Source organism: Hemiscyllium ocellatum, chromosome 13 (assembly GCF_020745735.1).
Source record: "Hemiscyllium ocellatum isolate sHemOce1 chromosome 13, sHemOce1.pat.X.cur, whole genome shotgun sequence".
NCBI lineage: Eukaryota > Metazoa > Chordata > Chondrichthyes > Orectolobiformes > Hemiscylliidae > Hemiscyllium > Hemiscyllium ocellatum.
In genome coordinates this window covers 32,291,809-32,310,764 of record NC_083413.1, presented here as the reverse complement: position 1 = coordinate 32,310,764, position 18,956 = coordinate 32,291,809, and the positions used below count along the sequence as shown (strand labels likewise).

The following is an 18,956-nucleotide window of genomic DNA, read 5'->3' as shown; positions in this document are numbered from 1 at the left end:
AATGTCACAGGAATATTGAGTTGTGATGGATTAAATACAGTATAACTTCTAACCAGATATATACACCTATTTTTGTAGATTTTCAATATTATGAGAATGAACAGATCGTAAAAAATGATATCGAATACCTTCAGCATTTCCGATGTTATTTGGCAATGTCATGTGTGTTTTGGGTGTTGTATTTCTCTCTACTGCTCAATATTTTGTGGTGCTACAAGGTTATTCACTCTGTTCAGCTTTGTTTGTTATTCTGCAATGTCAACATCCTGTGCCATAAATATTTTGCTGGCTTGATACTTGAAACAAAATAGACTTTTGAGGTTTGACAAGAGAGGGAGCTATTTAAATCTTTGTTATGTTGAGGTTCTTGTAACTGCTTTGGATCTAGATCATGTTAATTTAAATCCAATTACTCATGCAACAAAGTTTGTGTACTGATGCAGGGCCACAAGGTTTGATGTTTAATTGCAATGCAATGTCTTAACTCGGGTGGAGTGGAAGTTGGTACAAACCTGTAATAACACAGATTTTGTCCATGACATCGCAATATTATCATGAAGAAAAGTATTGGAGACCTGTGTAAAATGAGCTGCATTAGAATTATGAAGTTTTTTGAAATAGACATATCACTTTTTTGGGTGCCCTCCAAGTCTACTTATGAAGAAGACGTGGATGCTTGTTTGTTTTTGTTATGTGACTTGAACCTTGACCTTCTGGCCCAGGGGTAGAAACATTGCGCACTCAAACATACCTAAGTAGATATTAGTAATATTTGATATTTTTAAGCAGCCCGTTCAGACAAGTTGGCACATTTCTGGATGGGCATGTTTGAGAACATAATTTGGATATGTCATTTAATTACCCATAACCTTGTGTAGATGTTGGGACATTAGATATGTGATTGGTGTCAAATTTTAAATTACCATATCAATTGTAGTGGTATCTTCTCAATGTAGAGATTTTAAAATCATCCTATTCAGACAGATTATGATGCATCTTTGCTCAAGTTGGACTTGAACCCAGGTCATCCAGCCTAAAGATAGGGATAGTATACTTTGCCACAAGCATCTACAAAAATATCAAATTTTATTTTTTAATCCTTCTGTTTAGACATGTTATTGACATGTCTGGGAGCATATCCTAAGATATTTTCTAATCAGTACCCAACATCTTTTACCTTTTAATTACTAGGCATTTAACATCTGACAACAGAACCTCCTGGATCTGAACAATCTCCACCTAAGATCCCTATTTGGGATCTAGAGTCATAGTAATACCTCTGAGCCAGAGGATCTGTAGTCAAGTCCTACCTGTCTAACAGGTATGTCATATGTCTAAAGTTAAAATTCTCACAACACCAGGTTATAGCTTAACAGGTTTATTTGGAAGTACTAGCTTTCAGAACGTTGTCTCTTCAGGTAGCTGTGGAGCAGGATCATTATAGCAAAAGATCAGTGTTGTGCATGCAACGGTGTATATTGAACATACCTAGATAGCTGTTAAGTCTTTCATCTTTTCGAATGAGTTGAAGCTTCGGCTCATGTAATATGTAAATTCCAGAACTATTATCAAGTCACATTCTTGAGATAACAACATTTTATGAAAATAATAACGATGTCTCAGCTCAGACAATGCATTAGGATTAGGGTCTCTGTATCCCAACGTTGAGTCAGACTGGTTCTGTTTCCAAAGTAGGAATTTATAAAACGTTACACGGTTTGACTGCCTGCAGATTGTGTGCTTTTTGAACAAAATATATCTCCAATTATGAATTCACCCCATATACTTGTATGTGTGCATGCTTGCATTTGTGTGCCTCTTGGGGGCAGGGGTGGGGGGAGGAGGAGAAGTGTGTGTGTGTGTGTGTCTGTCTGACAGCATATATATGAAAGAGGGTCTCCGTGAGTGAGAAACTGTGTGTATGTGAATATAGTATAGTAGAGTCACTGGTGTGGAATGAACCCAAGGACCTGCTTGAGGCCATCCTCATGAGTACCCTTACACATTCACTGCATTGATTGAGCTGAGATGTCACCTTTCTTTTTTAATAAAACCTTGGATAGATAACTTAAATCCAACACTGGCACCTCACGTCATAATATATCCAAACATGGTTGCATGAAAGGAGAATCGTCATTATTTTCAAAGAATTGAATAGGCAGTTGTATGGTTCGCAGATAAAGGGGCTCAGATGATATGTTAATGTGAAGCCTGAACTTTTTTAAAGCCATCTGAATTATCCTTGAATGATCCAGTACTTTTTAAGTATTGTTTTAATCTTTACAGTTTCTGTGCAAGATCTTGGGTGCTGTGGTGTTCTTTTGCTTGGTATATTACCAAATATTTTTAATTCTCCACATAATTTTTGTTTTTATTTAGCTGTTTTATGATGCAAGGAAATTTGTATGAATTGGATTCAGTTCACCAGTACAGAGAAAGACAATTAAAATGGTCAGACACATTCAACCCTGCATTCAGGCAACAACAGTTTTGCACATTCACTTTGTGTTATAACATTCAAGAATAAAATCTACAGCCAGTTTTTTCCTTTTTTAAATTTATTAACACTTGATCTCCCAATAAGTGTCTATCTTGTATAAGATGGAGGTTCTCCCAAATGATTTTTTTTTGCCATTAGCTTATTTCAAAATTACGTCAGAAATTTATTGGTTTAGCACTATGGTCCAAATGTTTGGGTAATGAACATTTTGGTTTTTGGCAGCTTTTAACTGTTTCTGGAATTTCAGAATTTCAAAATGGAAGAATTAAAATTCCAGGAATTTTGTCTTGTTCTGTATGTTTGTAATTTGTGAATAAAATATGCAGATGTAATTTTATTAATAAGCCAATATATATTCTGCTTTGCACTTCATGAATGCAATGGACAGGAAAATCAAGTAAGGTGTACCTTAGGTGGGATATACACCTGCTTGTTATGCATACTACTGAATTCCAATGCAAAAACAACCCTTTTTATGGTTTAGTGATACAGAATGAATTGAATTTGGTTTGCTGCAATTCATCAGATGCAATGATAGTACTAGTTCTTCTGGAGAATGGACATTATTCATAACATTTTTTAGTTTAAGAATACAGCTCAAACAATATATTTGACTGTATAGTGCTTGAACTCCTTGACTCTTAGCTTCGAAATAAAGTGTTAAACATAACAATTTTTTCAGGTTTTTGAAACTTTTATGCTTCCTAAATTTTGAATAGCAGTGCATCCTAAAGTTGAATAACAAAACTATTTTGTTTGAAGCTGCAAAGTAATGTACTGACATTTAATATTAAAATTGTAAATATTATGAAAGTGTAATTTTGTAAACTGACCTATTCAAACAAATCTTGTGGGATCTGAGCTGAGAAAATTGATGGTTACATGGTGACTACATTCAGTAACCCATCCACAATATATAAAATTATTTCCAACTGTGTTATGTTTTTCTTTGTGTACTGTTATACTTGATGTATATAAAGTTTAATTTTCAATCAGCATTTGAGTTTGTTGCACAGCACAGATCAAATGCCGCTTTCATTACTTTTTTTTGTGACAAATTCCAATCCTGTCTAGTTTGTGTGACATGTTAGCTGCTTTTATTTATAAGGATCAAGCAGTAACCAATTTCCATAAGCAAGATTCTTTTTGGTCTACCTTCAAGTAATGTCTTTGCAAAGTTATAAATACCTTGTTAACATTATCAGAGATACTATAATCACCACCCCAAAATAACCACCTGCATTATTAGATATGGTTTAATTTAAATTCTGTGTTAGGTGACTTGGAGGAAGGAAGCAAATGTTCTGTACTTGAATTCGCAGATGACACAAAAATAGGTGGAAAGGCAAGTTGCAGGGATACAGTTTAGAGATTGATAGGTCAAGTAAGTGGGCAAAAAAAGTTGGTAACTGAGTATAATGTAGGAAAATGTAAAGTTCGTTATGGAGGGTGGAATAATGTCAGTGTTATTTAAATGGGGAAAAATTGTACAATGCTGCAACATAAGGGGACTTTGGTGTCTTGTGCATAAGCATCCTATATCTCTCTCACATATGCCGTAGGTAGTTAGGAAAGCCAAAGAACTATTGACTCTTATTTCAAAAGGGTTGGGGAGTATAAAAGTGGAAATGTCTTAATGCAACTGTTCATGGTGCTGGTGAGATGACATCTACCGTACTCAGAGCAGTTTTGGTCCCCTTTTCAGGAAAGATACCATTTCATTGGAGGCAGTTCAGAGAATGATGATCCCCAGTACAAAGGGATTGCTTTATGAGCAAAGGCCAAATCAGTTGGGACTTCACTCATGTGTTTAGAAAACTGACAGGTGATCTCATCAAAACATAGGATTCTTAAGTAGCTTGATATGGTGAATGCTGAATGAATGTTTCTTTTCATAGGAAGAGTTGAAGAACAGAGGGCAAGGTCTCAGATCAAAAGGTGTGCCAGTTTACAACTGAGAAATTTCCTGAGGGTCTTTGGACCTCAGCATCTTTGGAACTCAGCCTTAGAGCTACACAAGAACTCTGACCTCTTTCTTTCTCCCCTCTTTTCCCCCTCCCACCCCCAAGCTGTCTGTGGCAGAGATATATTTTTATATTTTTTTTAATCTGTAGGTGAATCAAGGGTTATGGAGAAAGGGCAGGATGAAGAGGGTATGAGGAGTGTCAGACCAAAAGCTTTGTTTGCTGTAAAATTCTACAATCCTATTGAATGGTGGAGCAGTCACAAAGTGCTGAATGACCTACTCCTGTTCTAATTTCATATGGTGTTGGCCACTAAATTCCCACATAATACTTTGGTCAAATTCATTTTTTTTTAGCACAAAAAAACTTAATTATCCTCATTGCTGAACTGAAATGGATCTTATTAGGCTTATGCTATCACAAGATTATTATGTCACCACCATATTTGTGTACAGCTTTAACGTAGCAAAATGTTCCAAGGCACCCTCATTGAAATATTAAAATTTGACACCAAGGCACAAAAGGGACTTTTTTGGTAGATGATCGAAAGCATGCTAGAGAGGCTTCAAGGAAAATTTGAGAGAAGGTGGTGTGATTGGCATTAGCATTCCTAATTTTAATGATTCTACATTTGAAGGAGTTTAGATTTCTTATTGCATTAAAACTGGAAACAATTATGGTTGAGAAAAGCTGAGGCTACAATGGAGTTTGAAAACAACAAACAGTTTAAAACGGAGGTGTTGTTTAATTGGGGGTTAATTTAGGTTAGTAAAAACAGTGACAGGTGAACAAGAATTGGGAGCAGCTAAAAACACTTTTGGCTGATTTCAACAGTCGCTTAGTTTCAAGAACAGTCCATTTATTGCAATTTAGTTCATAATTCTGTTTGCTGTGTATCACAGGAAATCTCTGGCATTTCCATTAATGTCGTGGCACTTATACTCCCAGCAGCTGGTAAAACTGAATGCATATTATCAAATGTTAAAAATACCAATGGAAACTGGAAATCTCAAAACTGAATATTTCACTTTTACATTTATTTTAATTAATTCATAGCACGTGGGCATTGCTGGCTGGCCAGCATTTATTCAGCAGTAGACTTGCCAACTTTAAGGGCATTTAAATGGTCATTGGATAGTCATATGGATGAAGACTGAACTGTGTACTTTAGATGGGCTTCTGATCGATTTCATAGGTTGGGGCAACATCGAGGGCCAAAGGAGCTGTACGGTGCTGGTATGTTCTATTGCCTATCCTGGTTGTCCTTGAAGGTGGTGGACAGCTGCCTTCTTGAACTGCTGCAGTCCCGCTAAATCTGAGGTTAATATTTTCAGTGTATTGCATTCCTTAAACTATTCAAATGCAGTGTTCCATTTGAGTTACTGTGGTGTGCTCTGGTACAATAATATCAATAATGCATAGCATAACATGAATAGCTACAGGTGGTAATGCTACACAAATAATTCTTATAATGGATTGGAAATTGATGGCATTATAGAGTTCACAGTATTGGCTGCTACTGAAGTGTAAAAACAACAAATGGGAGTGAAGAGAGATGAGCTGTGGAGTAGACCAAATTGCTATATAATTTGCACCACTAAATTCTTGGCCTTGGCCAGTACACAAGCTTGCCAGCAACCCCTCCAATGTTAAGAAGTAGTTGGGTTTACACTATAATTTGAAATGAATCCTGCTGCAGTAATTCATTCTGAAATTTCATGTTATAAGTCCTGTGCAATCCAAGTTATGTTGCTGATATAAATGTGGAGATCTAGAAGGGAACAAAGAAGAGATCCTACCTCTGTGAGTAAAAAATTGTTCCTAGCAGTTTAAGATATTTATTTCAAATATGTACATTTTTCTTCCCATTTTAATCCCTGTCAGCCACTCAATTTAATCCGAGCGTAGGATTTACTGCAAGCTGTATCTATTGGTAATGTACAGGTCTCATGAGTTTGTACTTCAGTTCCACTCCAAAATCTCAGCACTAAAGACTAACCTACCAGAGCTGAAAGTGCCGTGCAATGAGGGCTACTATCTTTTAAATCATATGTTAAGTTGTCATAAATGTAGACACAAGTCAAAATGAACTGAGGAAATATCCCTAGTATAATTGGAGTTGGCAAAAAGATTTACATCAGTCCTTAATAGTAGAAAAGACTAAAGATATTCTAAAATTATTACATATTCAAGAGGCGAAAAAGCAGGAAATAAACATTAACTACCATTAGAGGAAAAAGTGCTTGGAAACTAATGCAGTTAATGAACAATCTGTCCCCTGGATCCAGTGTGATACATCCAATGATCTTAAAGGCTACAGAAATGAATGCACTGGTAATAATCTTCCAGAAATCCTTATATTCTGGAAAAGTCCTGGTGGACTAGAAAACTGTTTAATGTAATTCCTTTATTTGGAATGGCAAGGTCAGTTAATGATATCGATTATTCGGAAAATGTTAAGCATCTAATATAAGCGATGTAAAAGCAATATTTAGAAATGTGTGATCTGAGTCAACAACGTAACTTCACAAAGTTAAAAGCATGCCTAACAAACTTAGTAGAATTCTTTGAGGAGGTAACAAGCAGGATTGATAAAGGGGAAGCAGTGGATGTCGTATATTTGAATTTTCAGAAGGCATTTGATAAGGTACCACACATTAGGATAACCGGATAAGCATCTATGGTGTTGGAAGTAATATATTGGCATGGATACACAATTAGCCAACTAATATAAGGAAGAGAATTGGGATAAAGGTCACCCGTAACTAGTAGGCTGCCACAGGATCAGTGCTTTGGCCACAATTATTTACATTATATATTAATGACTTGGATGAGAAAAGTGAGTCTATAATAGTGAAGTTTGTAGATAACAAAAATAGGTGGGAAGGCAAGTGGTGAGGATGAGATTCTGCAGTAGCATATGAAAATTTTCAATGACTTGTTGGGGGGAGAAAAACTTGGTACCTGGTGTGGGAAAATGTGACGTTATGCTTTTTGGCAGAAAGCATAGAAGAGTTGAATATTATTTAAATCGGGAAAACTGTAGAAAGCAATGGAACACTAGGATTTAGAAGTCCCAATACATAAATCAGAAAATGCTGATGCCATTACCCACGGAGCTTAGGTAAGGCAAATGAAATGTTGGCCTTTACTGCAAAGGGAAGTGAATGTAAAAGCAGGGATATTTTGCAAAAACAGTACAAGGTACGAGACAGATCACAGCTGGAATAATATGAACAACTTGGGTTCCTTAACTATAGAAAGATATACTAGGGATCAGAAAAGATTTACAAGGATGTTGCCAGGGTTGGAGGATTTGAGCTACAGGGAGAGGCTGAATAGGCTGGGGCTATTTTACCTGGAGTGACGGAGGCTGAGAAGTGATCTTCTAGAGGTTTATAAAATCATGAGGGACATGAATAGGATAAATAGACAAAGTCTTTTTTCCTGGGTCAGGAGAGTCCAGAACTAGAGGGCATAGGTTTAAGGTGAAAGGGGAAAAATAGAGTGAGGACAGTGCAGGAGAGAGAAAACCTGCACAGTTACTGCCTTTGCTGTTTGAATTCGTGTATCACTGGACATCGGAGTGCATCTGGGAAAATTAACAAACAGTGAAATTCACAACTAATCTTGGAGGAACTGTTGGGCGAAGTTCACAGCACAGAATCAGATAAGTTAATTATTGTTCTAAGTCTGTCCAAGTGAAAGGCTGCAGTAGTGGGTACAGTGGATTCTTTCTTGATTATATGTTTTTGGAGATAAGTCTCTTGATTAAACTTAAAATATAAGCCATAGCTATTAACTTAACCTGGGGCAGTGTTTGTAGAGGAATAAGACAATGTTATTTTCTGGGTCTGTAGATTGTAAAGGAGCAAAAATGGCCTTTGTAGTGATATGTACTTCTTGTCAGATGTGGGCATTTAAAGAGAGTTTAAGGGTTACTGCGGATCATATCTGGGTGGTGGTGGAGGACCCAGGGAGCTGTGAGGAAAGAGATCGATCGGAGACGGGTACAGCTGAGAACAGAAGTGGATCAAACAGGGCAGGCAGGGACAAGGTAGGACTAATAATTTAAACTGCATTTATTTCAATGCAAGGGGCCTAACAGGGAAGGCAGATGAACACAGGGCATGGTTAGGAACATGGGACTGGGATATCATAGCAATTACGGAAACATTGCTCAGGAATGGGCAGGACTGGCAGCTGAATGTTCTAGGATACAAATGCTTCAGGAAGGATAGAAAGGGAGACAAAAGAGTGGGAGTGGCATTTTTGATAAGAGATAGCATTACAGCTGTGCTAAGGGAGGATATTCCTGGAAATACATCCAGTGAAGTTATTTGGGTGGAACTGAGAAATAAGAAAGGGATGATCATCTTATTGGAATTGTATTATAGAGCCCGCAATAGTCAGAGGGAAATTGAGAAACAAACTTGTAAGGAGATCTCAGCTATCCGTAAGAATAATAGGGTGGTTATGGCAGGGGATTTTAACTTTCCAAACATCGACTGGGACTGCCATAGTGTTAAAGGTTTAGATGGAGAGGAATTTCTTAAGTGTGTACAAGACAATTTTCTAATTCAGTATGTGGATGCACCTACTAGAGAAGTTGCAAAACTTGACCTGCTCTTTGGAAGTAAGGCAGGGCAGGTGACGGAGGTGTCAGTGGGGGAGCACTTTGGGGGCAGCAACCATAATTCTATTCATTTCAAAATAGTGATGGAAAAGGATAGACCAGATCTAAAAGTTGAAGTTCTAAATTGGAGAAAGGCCAATTTTAGATTACTTACAGTGTGGAAACAGGCCCTTCGGCCCAACAAGTCCACACCGACCTGCCGAAGCACAACCCACCCATACCCCGGCATTTACCCCTTACCTAACACTACGGGCAATTTAACATGACCAATTCACCTGATCCGCACATCTCTGGAGCAAACCCCGCAGACGCTGGGAGAATGTGCAAACTCCACACAGTCCGTCACCTGAGGCGGGAATTGAACCCGGCTCTCTGACGCTGTGAGGCAGCAGTGCTAACCACTGTGCCACCCATGGTATTGACGGTATTTGACAGTATTTTGACGGTATTAGGCAAGAACTTTCGAAAGCTGATTGGAGGCAGATGTTCGCAGGTAAAGGGACGGCTGGAAAATGGGAATGAAATGAGATAACAAGAATCCAGAGAAAGTATATTCCTGTCAAGGTGAAAGGAAAGGCTGGTAGCTATAGAGAATGCTGGATGACTAAAGAAATTGAGGGTTTGTTTAAGAAAAAGAAGGAAGCATATGTCAGGTACAGACAGGATAGATCGAGTGAACCCTTAGAGTATAAAGAAAGTAGGAGTATACTTAAGAGTTAAATCAGGAAGGCAAAACGGGGACATGAGATAGCTTTGGCAAGTAGAATTATGGAGAATCCAAAGGGGTTTTACAAATATATTAAGGATAAAAGGGTAACTAGAGAGAGAATAGGGCCCCTCAAAGATCAGCAAGGCAGCCTTTGTGTGGAGCCACAGAAAATGGGAGAAATACTAAATTAATATTTTGCATCAGTATTTACTGTGGAAAAGGATTTGGAAGATATAGACTGTAGGGAAATAGATGGTGACATCTTGCAAAATGTCCATATTACAGAGGAGGAAGTGCTGGATGTCTTGAAACGGTTAAAGGTGGATAAATCCCCAGGACCTGATCAGGTGTACCCGAGAACTCTGTGGGAAGCTAGAGAAGTGATTGCTGGGCCTCTTGCTGAGATATCTGAATTATCGATAGTCACAGGTGAGGTGCCGGAAGACTGGAGGTTGGCAAACATGGTGCCACTGTTTAAGAAGGGTGGTAAGGACAAGCCTGGGAACTATAGACCAGTGAGGAGGAATTTCTTCTCCGAGGGCTGTGAACTGTGGAATTCTTAATGACTCAGCTAAGTATATTCAAGGCTGAGACAGAGAGACTTTTCATCAGTAAAGGAATCAAGGGTTATTGTGATATATCAGGAAAGTGGAATTGAGTATTATCAGATCAGCCATGATCTCATTAAATGGCAGAGCAGACTTAATGTGCTCCGATGTCTAATGGTCTTATGACTTGGTTCTTATCAGACTACTATTTGTGGACGTTTGTTTCCAATATTATACCACTTTTAATGTTTGAAATGCAACAGCCAATATGTACACAACAAATTGTCACAAATTTCAAAACTTCTTAATTGGCTGTAACATCTTTTGTGACTTCCAAAGATTGTGAAGTGCTTTATAAATGAAAGTGTTTTTTTTGTAACCTCGCTGTCTACTCAAACCAGGGTAAGATTTTTCCTGGAATTGGCAAGTGAGTGGCTACAATGTAGGCTCACCATCTAATTGGGATAGGGAATGGGGTGACCTATTAAAGTTGGGACAAATGCATTCAGAGTGCTGCAAGGGTAGGGCAGCCCTGTCACCCTTGTCCTCCTCTCAGAAAAAGGCTGAAGGGAGCAGGTTAATAGAGGTAGGAAACTGGCATTGTGTACAATGGTGCAAAATTCCATTTGTCCAACCCAGGGCTAAAAACTGAGCTGTCATTACCTATTTCCTTTAGCCTTGCTTTATCTTTAAAATTATTTGGTTAAGATATTATTGGCAGCCAGCAATGGACAGCAGAAGCCCTTAGCAGGAATATCTCAATAGTCACAGTGGGATATGTTCTATATAGCTTTAAACATAAATTGCATCACAATACATTGAAGCAATGTCATAATTCTGGCAAAACAAAAATTAAAGAAAGCATCAAGAGGAAAGTAAGACTGGCCATGGCTAGTAGTAGTAAAAAGAGATTCTAGAATATTTCTCTGTTGCCTTTGTGGATCCAGGAGCTTCATTTAAAAAAATAAGTGGGAATAAGGGGAGTTTTGTGTATAACAGGATAGATGATACTCATAATCTATCTCCTAGACCCACACACACCCTGAATTTGCCATGAAATGGAACAAAGACATCCATAATATTCAATTTTATGAAAGGATGCACACTGACTTACAATGGATTTCTAAACTAATTGTAACTGTATTTTCTTTCAAACTGACCAATGTCAAATTTCCTCTTACAGCCATTGTAATTCATGTAGCGAATCTTGCCAAAAACAGGTCGCTCTTTCCAGCCTTGGTCATGGATTCCACAGATTGACCACATGCAACCTATAAGAGAAAATGCTGATCAGAAATGAATAGTAAATAATTGCTGGCAGAAAAGTGATGGTTCATCAGGAAATTGCATTTTTGGGTATTATTTTTACTTGTTGGCAGTCACCAAGATTTCAATGACGAAATCGTGTAATATTTCACAGATGCTGTCAAACAAACAGGACGATTATATTTCAGGTCAGAGATTAAAGGGAATAAAGAAGGATGGTGATTTTAGTGAGTTAACAGTGTAATATAGGTGCAGCATTACTACCAGGATCAGATTTTAGACAAGAACCTGTTTCGAAAGTGCTAGTACCTTACTTTCAGGCCATTGAAGCTTCTAGATCAGATGGGAAAGTAGCATTTCCTTGGTAACATACTCTGCCATATGCATGAAATGCATGGCTTCATATATTAGAAATCTGATTGTCTCTTCCAGTGTAGCTTGGAATGGATAAATGTAATGCAACCTTGTCAGGAGCAGATCCATTTTAAATATGTCAGATGACTTAGCCTCTTTGAGGTCTTCCTCTGTATGTCAAAATTAATTTATTTACTTTTGTTTTTGCTTTGCAAAGTTAAGTGGCACTTGAAAATGCCAGAGGATTTTTCTCATCAGCACATTTCAATGCCTACCCATTGTAATAGATTCCACAAATCAGCAGAGATTCCCTTTTTGCAATATTAAAGTAAGGGATGGAGGAATCGAAGAACAGAGCACAATGGAATAAGGCAGCATTAAAAGTGGTTAAAGGGACTACAAATGGTCTAATAATTTATTTTTAGCTGGTTTGTGCACTAATATATATGTAGAGGCATAAGGTATGTATGCAGTACAAAATATTAGATAAATATAAAAGCAAATTTGTGCTTACCTACATATCCATTTGGATCTCTGCCATCCAGTTCATAGCGATCGTTCAGGTAGATGGAGAACTTCAAGGCTTCCTCAGGAGAAGTAGTCCATTCCAGAATCTTTTTAGCCCAGTACATTCGAAGAAAACCATGCATCTTCCCCTCATGGATCATCTGAAGCTACATTGAATGATAACGAAAATGTTGCAGCTGAAAGTACTGCATTTTACAGAAAGACAGCTAGGAGTGGCAGACAGAATAGGCATGCATGTTACTTCTGGACAAAACAGTCAAGATAATTTGAATGGGTTTTCCTATTTACAGTGTCTTTTAAAAGATTGATATCTGAAATTTCTAGAATTATTGAATGCTAATGTCTTGTTTTCAGAACTGATTTACAAGCATCACTATCTTAACCTTAAACATAATCATAAGTTTTTCTCATTTATTCACAGGAGGTGGACATTACTGGCCAGGCCAGCATTCATTTCATGTCACTAATTGCCCTTGGTAAGCTGGCCATGATCTATCTCCTTGAACTTCTACAGTTCACCTGGAATTTGACCCTGTGACAGTAAAGGAAAGGCAAAATAGTTCCAAATCAGGACATGGTGTGGCTTTGAGGGGAACATTTTGGGTGATGGTGTTCCCAAACATCTGCTGACCAATTCATTCTAAGTGGTAGGTATTGCAGATTCAGAAGGTGTTTGAAGCAGCCATGGTGACTTGCTGCTGCAGTGCATCTTAGAGATGGGACAGTGTCCTGCTACTGTGCATCTGTGTTGAAAGTAGTTAGTAAATCAAGCTGGCTGCTTTGTCCTGAATGGTGTCCAGTTGTTGGAGCTGCACTCATCCAGGCAAATAGTGAGTATTTCAACACACTTCCAAATTGTGCCTTATAGGTGGTGTACAGGCTTTGGGGAGTTGAAAGGTGGTGAATTACTCACTGCAGAAAACCCAGCTTCTGACCTGTTTTTCAGTCTTTAGTTTAGACAGTTCTGTTTCTGGTCAATGATAATTTCCCAGATGAATAGTAGGGGGTTTAGTTGATATTGATGCCACTAAACAACAGGATTAGATGGTTAGATTTTCTTAGCAAAAAGGAAAGAAGTGCAGATGTTGGACCTCTGAAACAAAAAACAGAAACAGCTATAGAAATTCAGCAAGTCTGACAGCAGAAGAGTTAACAGTCAATATTTTGGGGCCAATGACCCTTCTTGAGAGGTTAGTTCTCCAGCTATTTCTGTTTTGGTTAGAGTCTACTGTTGGAAATGGTCAGTATCTGACATTTATGTGGCATGAGTTTTACTTGCCATCTGTCAGCCATGGAGACAGGCTACATCAATAGCTGAGAAGTTGCATTTAGTGTTGAATTTTGCAATCATCAATGAACATCTCCATTTTTGACTTTGTGGCGGAGGGAATGTCATTGATGAAGCAATGGGAGATAGTGGGGCAAGGACATTACCCTGAGGAACTTTTGGTGATGTCATGGGACTGAGATGATTAACTATCAACAACCACAATTATCTATTTAACTTTAGCAGTGTATTTAACTCTAACCAATGGGGAGTTCACTCCCTCACCACAAATTCAGTTTTGCACAAGCTCCTTGATGCTGCACACAATCACACTTTGCCTCGACCTTAAGTATGGTCACCCTCGCTTTGCATCTTGCAGTTCAGTTTTCCTGTCCATATTTGAACCAAGGCTATAATAGGATTAGGAGCTAGGTGATCCTAGCAGAACAAACTGAAAGTCAATGAGCAGCTGAGGAAGTGCAGCTTGATGAAGCCTTCCATTGCATTGCTAATGATAGGGAGTCAACAGAAATTGGGAGGTTGGACTTTTCTTGCTTTTGGTGGAGAGGACATACTAGCGCAATTTTCTACATTGCCAAGGTGGTGCCAGTATTGTAGCTGCACTGGAACATTTTGACAAGTGATGCAGTTAGTTCTGTAGAACAAATATTCAATACTTTTGCTGGAATGTTATTGGGGCCCACAACTGTTCCCCTATCCAATGTCTTCAGCTGTTTCTTGATGTTACGAGGAGTAGATTGAATTGCATGAACACTGGTATCTGTGGTGCTGCAGCTATCAAGGAGAAACCTGAAGGTGGATCATCCATTTGGCAGTTCTGCCTGAAAATGGATGCAAATGCTTCATTATTGTCATTTGCACTGATGTTCTGAGCTTCCCCATCACGAAGGATGGAATTATTTGTGAAACATCCACTTCCTTTTGTTGGTCAATATTCACCATCATTCACAACTGGATACAGAAAGACTGCAGTGTTTAGATCAGATTGTTGGTAGTGAGATTGCTTAGTCCTGTCTATTGCATGCTGTTTCTACTGAAGGTGAGTATTCTGTGTTGAAGGTTCACCCAGGTTGACATCTCATTTTTAGATATATGTGGTCCTGTTTCTGGCATGTCCTCCTCCACTCTTCAATGAATCAGGATTGACCCTCAGCTTGATGGTAATGGTAGAGTGGGGATATGCCAGGACACGGTTTCAGCTTGTGGTTAAGTCCGATTCTGCCCATTTTGATGGCCCACAGCACCTCACAGGTGCCTGGTTTTGGGTTGCTAGATCTGTTCAAAATCTATCCCATTTAGTGATCATGTCATGCAATTCAATGGAGAGTATCCGCTTGAGCAAATGGAACACTATAAGGAGTGTTTGGTTGTCACTATAACCAATAACTATCACGGATAAATGCATTTGTGATATGCAGATTGGTGAGGATGACATCAGTCAAGTTTCTCTTACTTATTGGCTCTCAAACTACCTGCCACTGACCCACTTTAACATCTGCATTCTTTTGTACTTTAGTTCTTTAGTCAGTTTGGTCTGCGTAATGCTTTTGAGCCATTTTTGATGAGGGACATAGAAGTCCCCAACCTAGGCTGCATTCTCTGTCCCTAAGTGTTTCCTCCAATTGGTGTTCTGCATAGAGATATACTGAGTTATAGGTTAAGGGGCAGGGAATCTTGGTAGACAATACTTAGCAGGAAGTTTGCCCAAGTTTGACCTGACTCCTTGAGATGTCAACTTTGAGAACTCTCAAGACAACTCCTTTCTAAGTGTACAGTGTGTGGCACTAATGGAGGGCCTTTCCTGTTGGTAGGACAGGACATACTGTGATAGTAACAGTGGTCTATTGGCCTAGATCTACTGAGGAGCAATGATAATCATCTGCAAATCCAATTGATCATTCCCCTGATTCCTCCTCCCATTTTCTCCAGGGGCATTGAGTACAACTTCAAAAGAAATTTCCAGGCAACTCCTACATAGGTCAGCATCTAGTGACATTTGCAAGATACCAATGTGTATCTCACTTATATATCCAGTTTCTAATGATCTGGAAATCGAACCATTTTTGCCATAAACTGGCCACTTTTATCAATTCTTTAGAAGAACGCAAGTCATGAATGCTTAGAAAAGTTTGTAACCCAACTTAAAAAAAGAGTGGAAACATTGCTAGTGTCCGTACACACCTGTGCTGCATTCCACAAGGAATCATGTGTTCGCCCATCTTCCAGTTCTTTCAGTGTATAAAGATACGGCCGTTGGTCTTTGCTGTGCATTTTCAAAGTTTTCTGGGCCCAGTCAAAAGCACCTGAAAGAAACAAATAACTCTAGGATAATAAATGCTCAGATTTAACTATCTGCAAAATTCCTAAGAATCACTAAATATTCAATTTCTTAAAAGATAATATAAGGCATTTCAAATGTATTAGGATTATGACTTCACATTTAATTTTTTTGTAGTGCTGACTTTGAAGGATTATAAAGGCAATCAAATTTTTTGATAACTTAGAAAAAAGATACATTTGATATTTTTCTCTTAAACAAGGCATCTCTCAGAAACTACATGTTTCCAGATAGTTGCTGGTCTTGGTTGCCTGAATTTACTTCAGTGAAGGCGCTAGACTAAAAAGACTAGGCTGGGGTTTAAGGTGACTGGGGTTTAAGGTGTTTCTGTTTGAAGGCTTGGAGACTGTGTTTAGATGTTCAATTGGTCAGGCAGAGGAATGTTTGTAAAAAGACCAAGCTGTTCAGTTGTACCTCCTGTTCTTGAAGCACTTTTTTTGTGAATCCAGCATCAAACCTGACTGTCCTTTTGAAGAGTGACTGCAAGACTTCTGCTACTGTATTTCCTAAGCAATGACTGCCAAGATCCGAGGGACTTATGTTTGGTAACACTCATGTACACATGATGGAATGTTCAACTGACCACCATCTGAAAGTTCATACCTGGTCCCATTTGCCTGCAAGTACTAAGTCTTATTGGCCAAAAGTTGTTTTCCCCAAAATGAACCTCTGCAAAGAATAATCCATTTTATCTCTCTACCTGGTGTGCATGTGTCTGTTTGTTTCTATGTTTCACTGGAGTTACTTAGAGAGGAATGAACACTTCCATTTTCACATTAAAAACTGTGTTAACTAGTTTAGCATTTTTGATATGCTTTGCTTTATAATAAAACATTTTCGTATTTAATAATGTAATTTAATTGATGGATCTTTTAAGTCTAATACAAAGAGAGTATATGATTTGCTACATTTGGAACCTGGTAACTCCATCAAATTTATATTGTGACTCTGGAGTAGTGGAGCTAGAGAAAGACAGTGCAGTCCTTCCATCCTGGTCACAACACATGCAAATGGGTTTACAGTTAAAAATGATAACTATGTTGATTTTAACGGAGATGTCATTATGATGCCCTGGTTTATTCACTGTCTGCAGTTGAACAAGAGGAGGCCATTTTCCTCTGGGATGAGAAGAAATCAGAGAACCAAGATTTGATTTCTGGCACTTGGGTAAGTGTGGTGAGCACGATCCCAGAGGGTCTTGATGTAGGAGAGACATAGGTGCAGGCTGGGCCAGAGGAGGCTGAAAATGCCTTCTATGGCCCAGGAGGATTATCCTCCTGTTCCCATAAAGAGAAAGTGTTTAACCTCCATCTTTTGTGATCTTTTCTTCTAAGCAAGTCCTGGGTTAGTTTATGCATCTGGAAGGCAGTGGCAGATTCCTTGCCCAGGCTGTCAAGTGAAAATGTTAGATTACATTAATTACACCCTAATTAACATTTTTAAAAATTGAATCTTGTTAAATTTAGTCAAACTCATTCATCCTGAAACCTAAGTAAACATTATACAGCAAGATCTCATCGGTGCAAAGCTATTTAAGTATCTGAATATTTATAAATGTCCATTTGAACAACTGCTACTGGGAAACTGGGATTAAGATTCCACACATAAGGGTCTTTTCTTCGGAGTGCACTACAGCAAATCAACATCAAAAGAGAGAGCACATTACATTCAATTCCATGGATCTGCTGGATTAAGCTTTTTAAGTTCTTATTCAATAAAGTTAAAATAATTATAAAAATATTCTAAGATTGAAAAACGAAAAAGCTAGCATTGAGAGAGCAACCATTTTTCATACTTCAGTTAAAACAGAACAAAGGTACTCCTCACCTTCAATCTTGTCATATTGTTTATTGTAAAAACAAAAGTTGTCTGCCAGCTCCCGTCGCACTACAGCTTCTTCAATGTAACTGTCCACACTGTCCTTAAACTTGGTACGGTATTTCTTTATCTCCAGAATGGTTCGCTGAACTGAAACCTGACCTTCAAAAGGAGATCGAGATACCCTCAAAATCACCAAAGGTATTATTTCAAAAATGGCATTCACTTTGATAAACCAATACTAGTTGCCAACTCAAAACTTGAAATTTCTAACAATCTTATTTCTTTGCACTTACCCTGCACACCCACCTTTATCATTCTAATTCAAACAAATAAATTTGGTCCCTATTCATTATCCTATCTATGTAGCTATACTCTTTAATTCCAACTAAAATGTTTCATAATTTATGACCATTTTCCCTAGGATAAACAATAATATGACGTATATCAAAAAATACTAAATTAATTTGTCATGGACATAATTTATTGACAAATGAGAAATATGCATTAAATCTACACGGATCCCCAAATTAGGTTTACATGGCAGTGCTTAGATTCACTGGCAAGCAAGGGAGAACAAAAACCAATACTTTCAGATTGGTTTTCTGCAAGATCCGGTAATAAAGAAAAAGAGTAGCAAGATTGTTGGATTTAAGAAAGTATGGACTTAACCTGAAGATAGCAGGTCAGCATCAGTAATGAGACTAACCAGAATTAGTTAAGTGAGGCAAATAACAGGGATACTATGGTGTTGAAAGTTATGCTTCTAATTCATAAAGGAGGAACAGGTATCAGAGAGATTATGTTCAGATTTAACTAGTCGTAATTCTGCATCTAAAATAAAGCAGTTTTCTGATACCAATCCATTGATCAAAACAAACACGGAGTGCAGCACGGCCAAGCGCAAAAGAAACAAAAATAAAGATTGCTGCACAAGCTCAGCAGGTCTGGCAGCATCTGCGGACAGAAATCAGAGTTAATGTTTTGAGTTGAGTGACCCTTCCTCA

General features: G+C 38.2%; 1 protein-coding gene across 1 annotated transcript in view; it reads right to left on the bottom strand.

Moving 5' to 3' along the window:
• Positions 1 to 6,555: 6,555 nt before the first annotated feature.
• Positions 6,556 to 18,956, bottom strand: part of cpdp (CPD photolyase) — a 33,592-nt gene continuing 21,191 nt past the window's right edge. Inside the window, exons 7-10 of the mRNA XM_060834708.1 lie at positions 17,959 to 18,111; positions 15,975 to 16,096; positions 12,492 to 12,651; positions 6,556 to 11,628 (exon numbers count right to left, since the gene is read on the bottom strand). Of these exons, the coding sequence (XP_060690691.1) occupies positions 11,486 to 11,628; positions 12,492 to 12,651; positions 15,975 to 16,096; positions 17,959 to 18,111 (578 nt within the window). The 3' untranslated portion in view covers positions 6,556 to 11,485. The remainder of the gene's footprint in view (positions 11,629 to 12,491; positions 12,652 to 15,974; positions 16,097 to 17,958; positions 18,112 to 18,956) is intronic.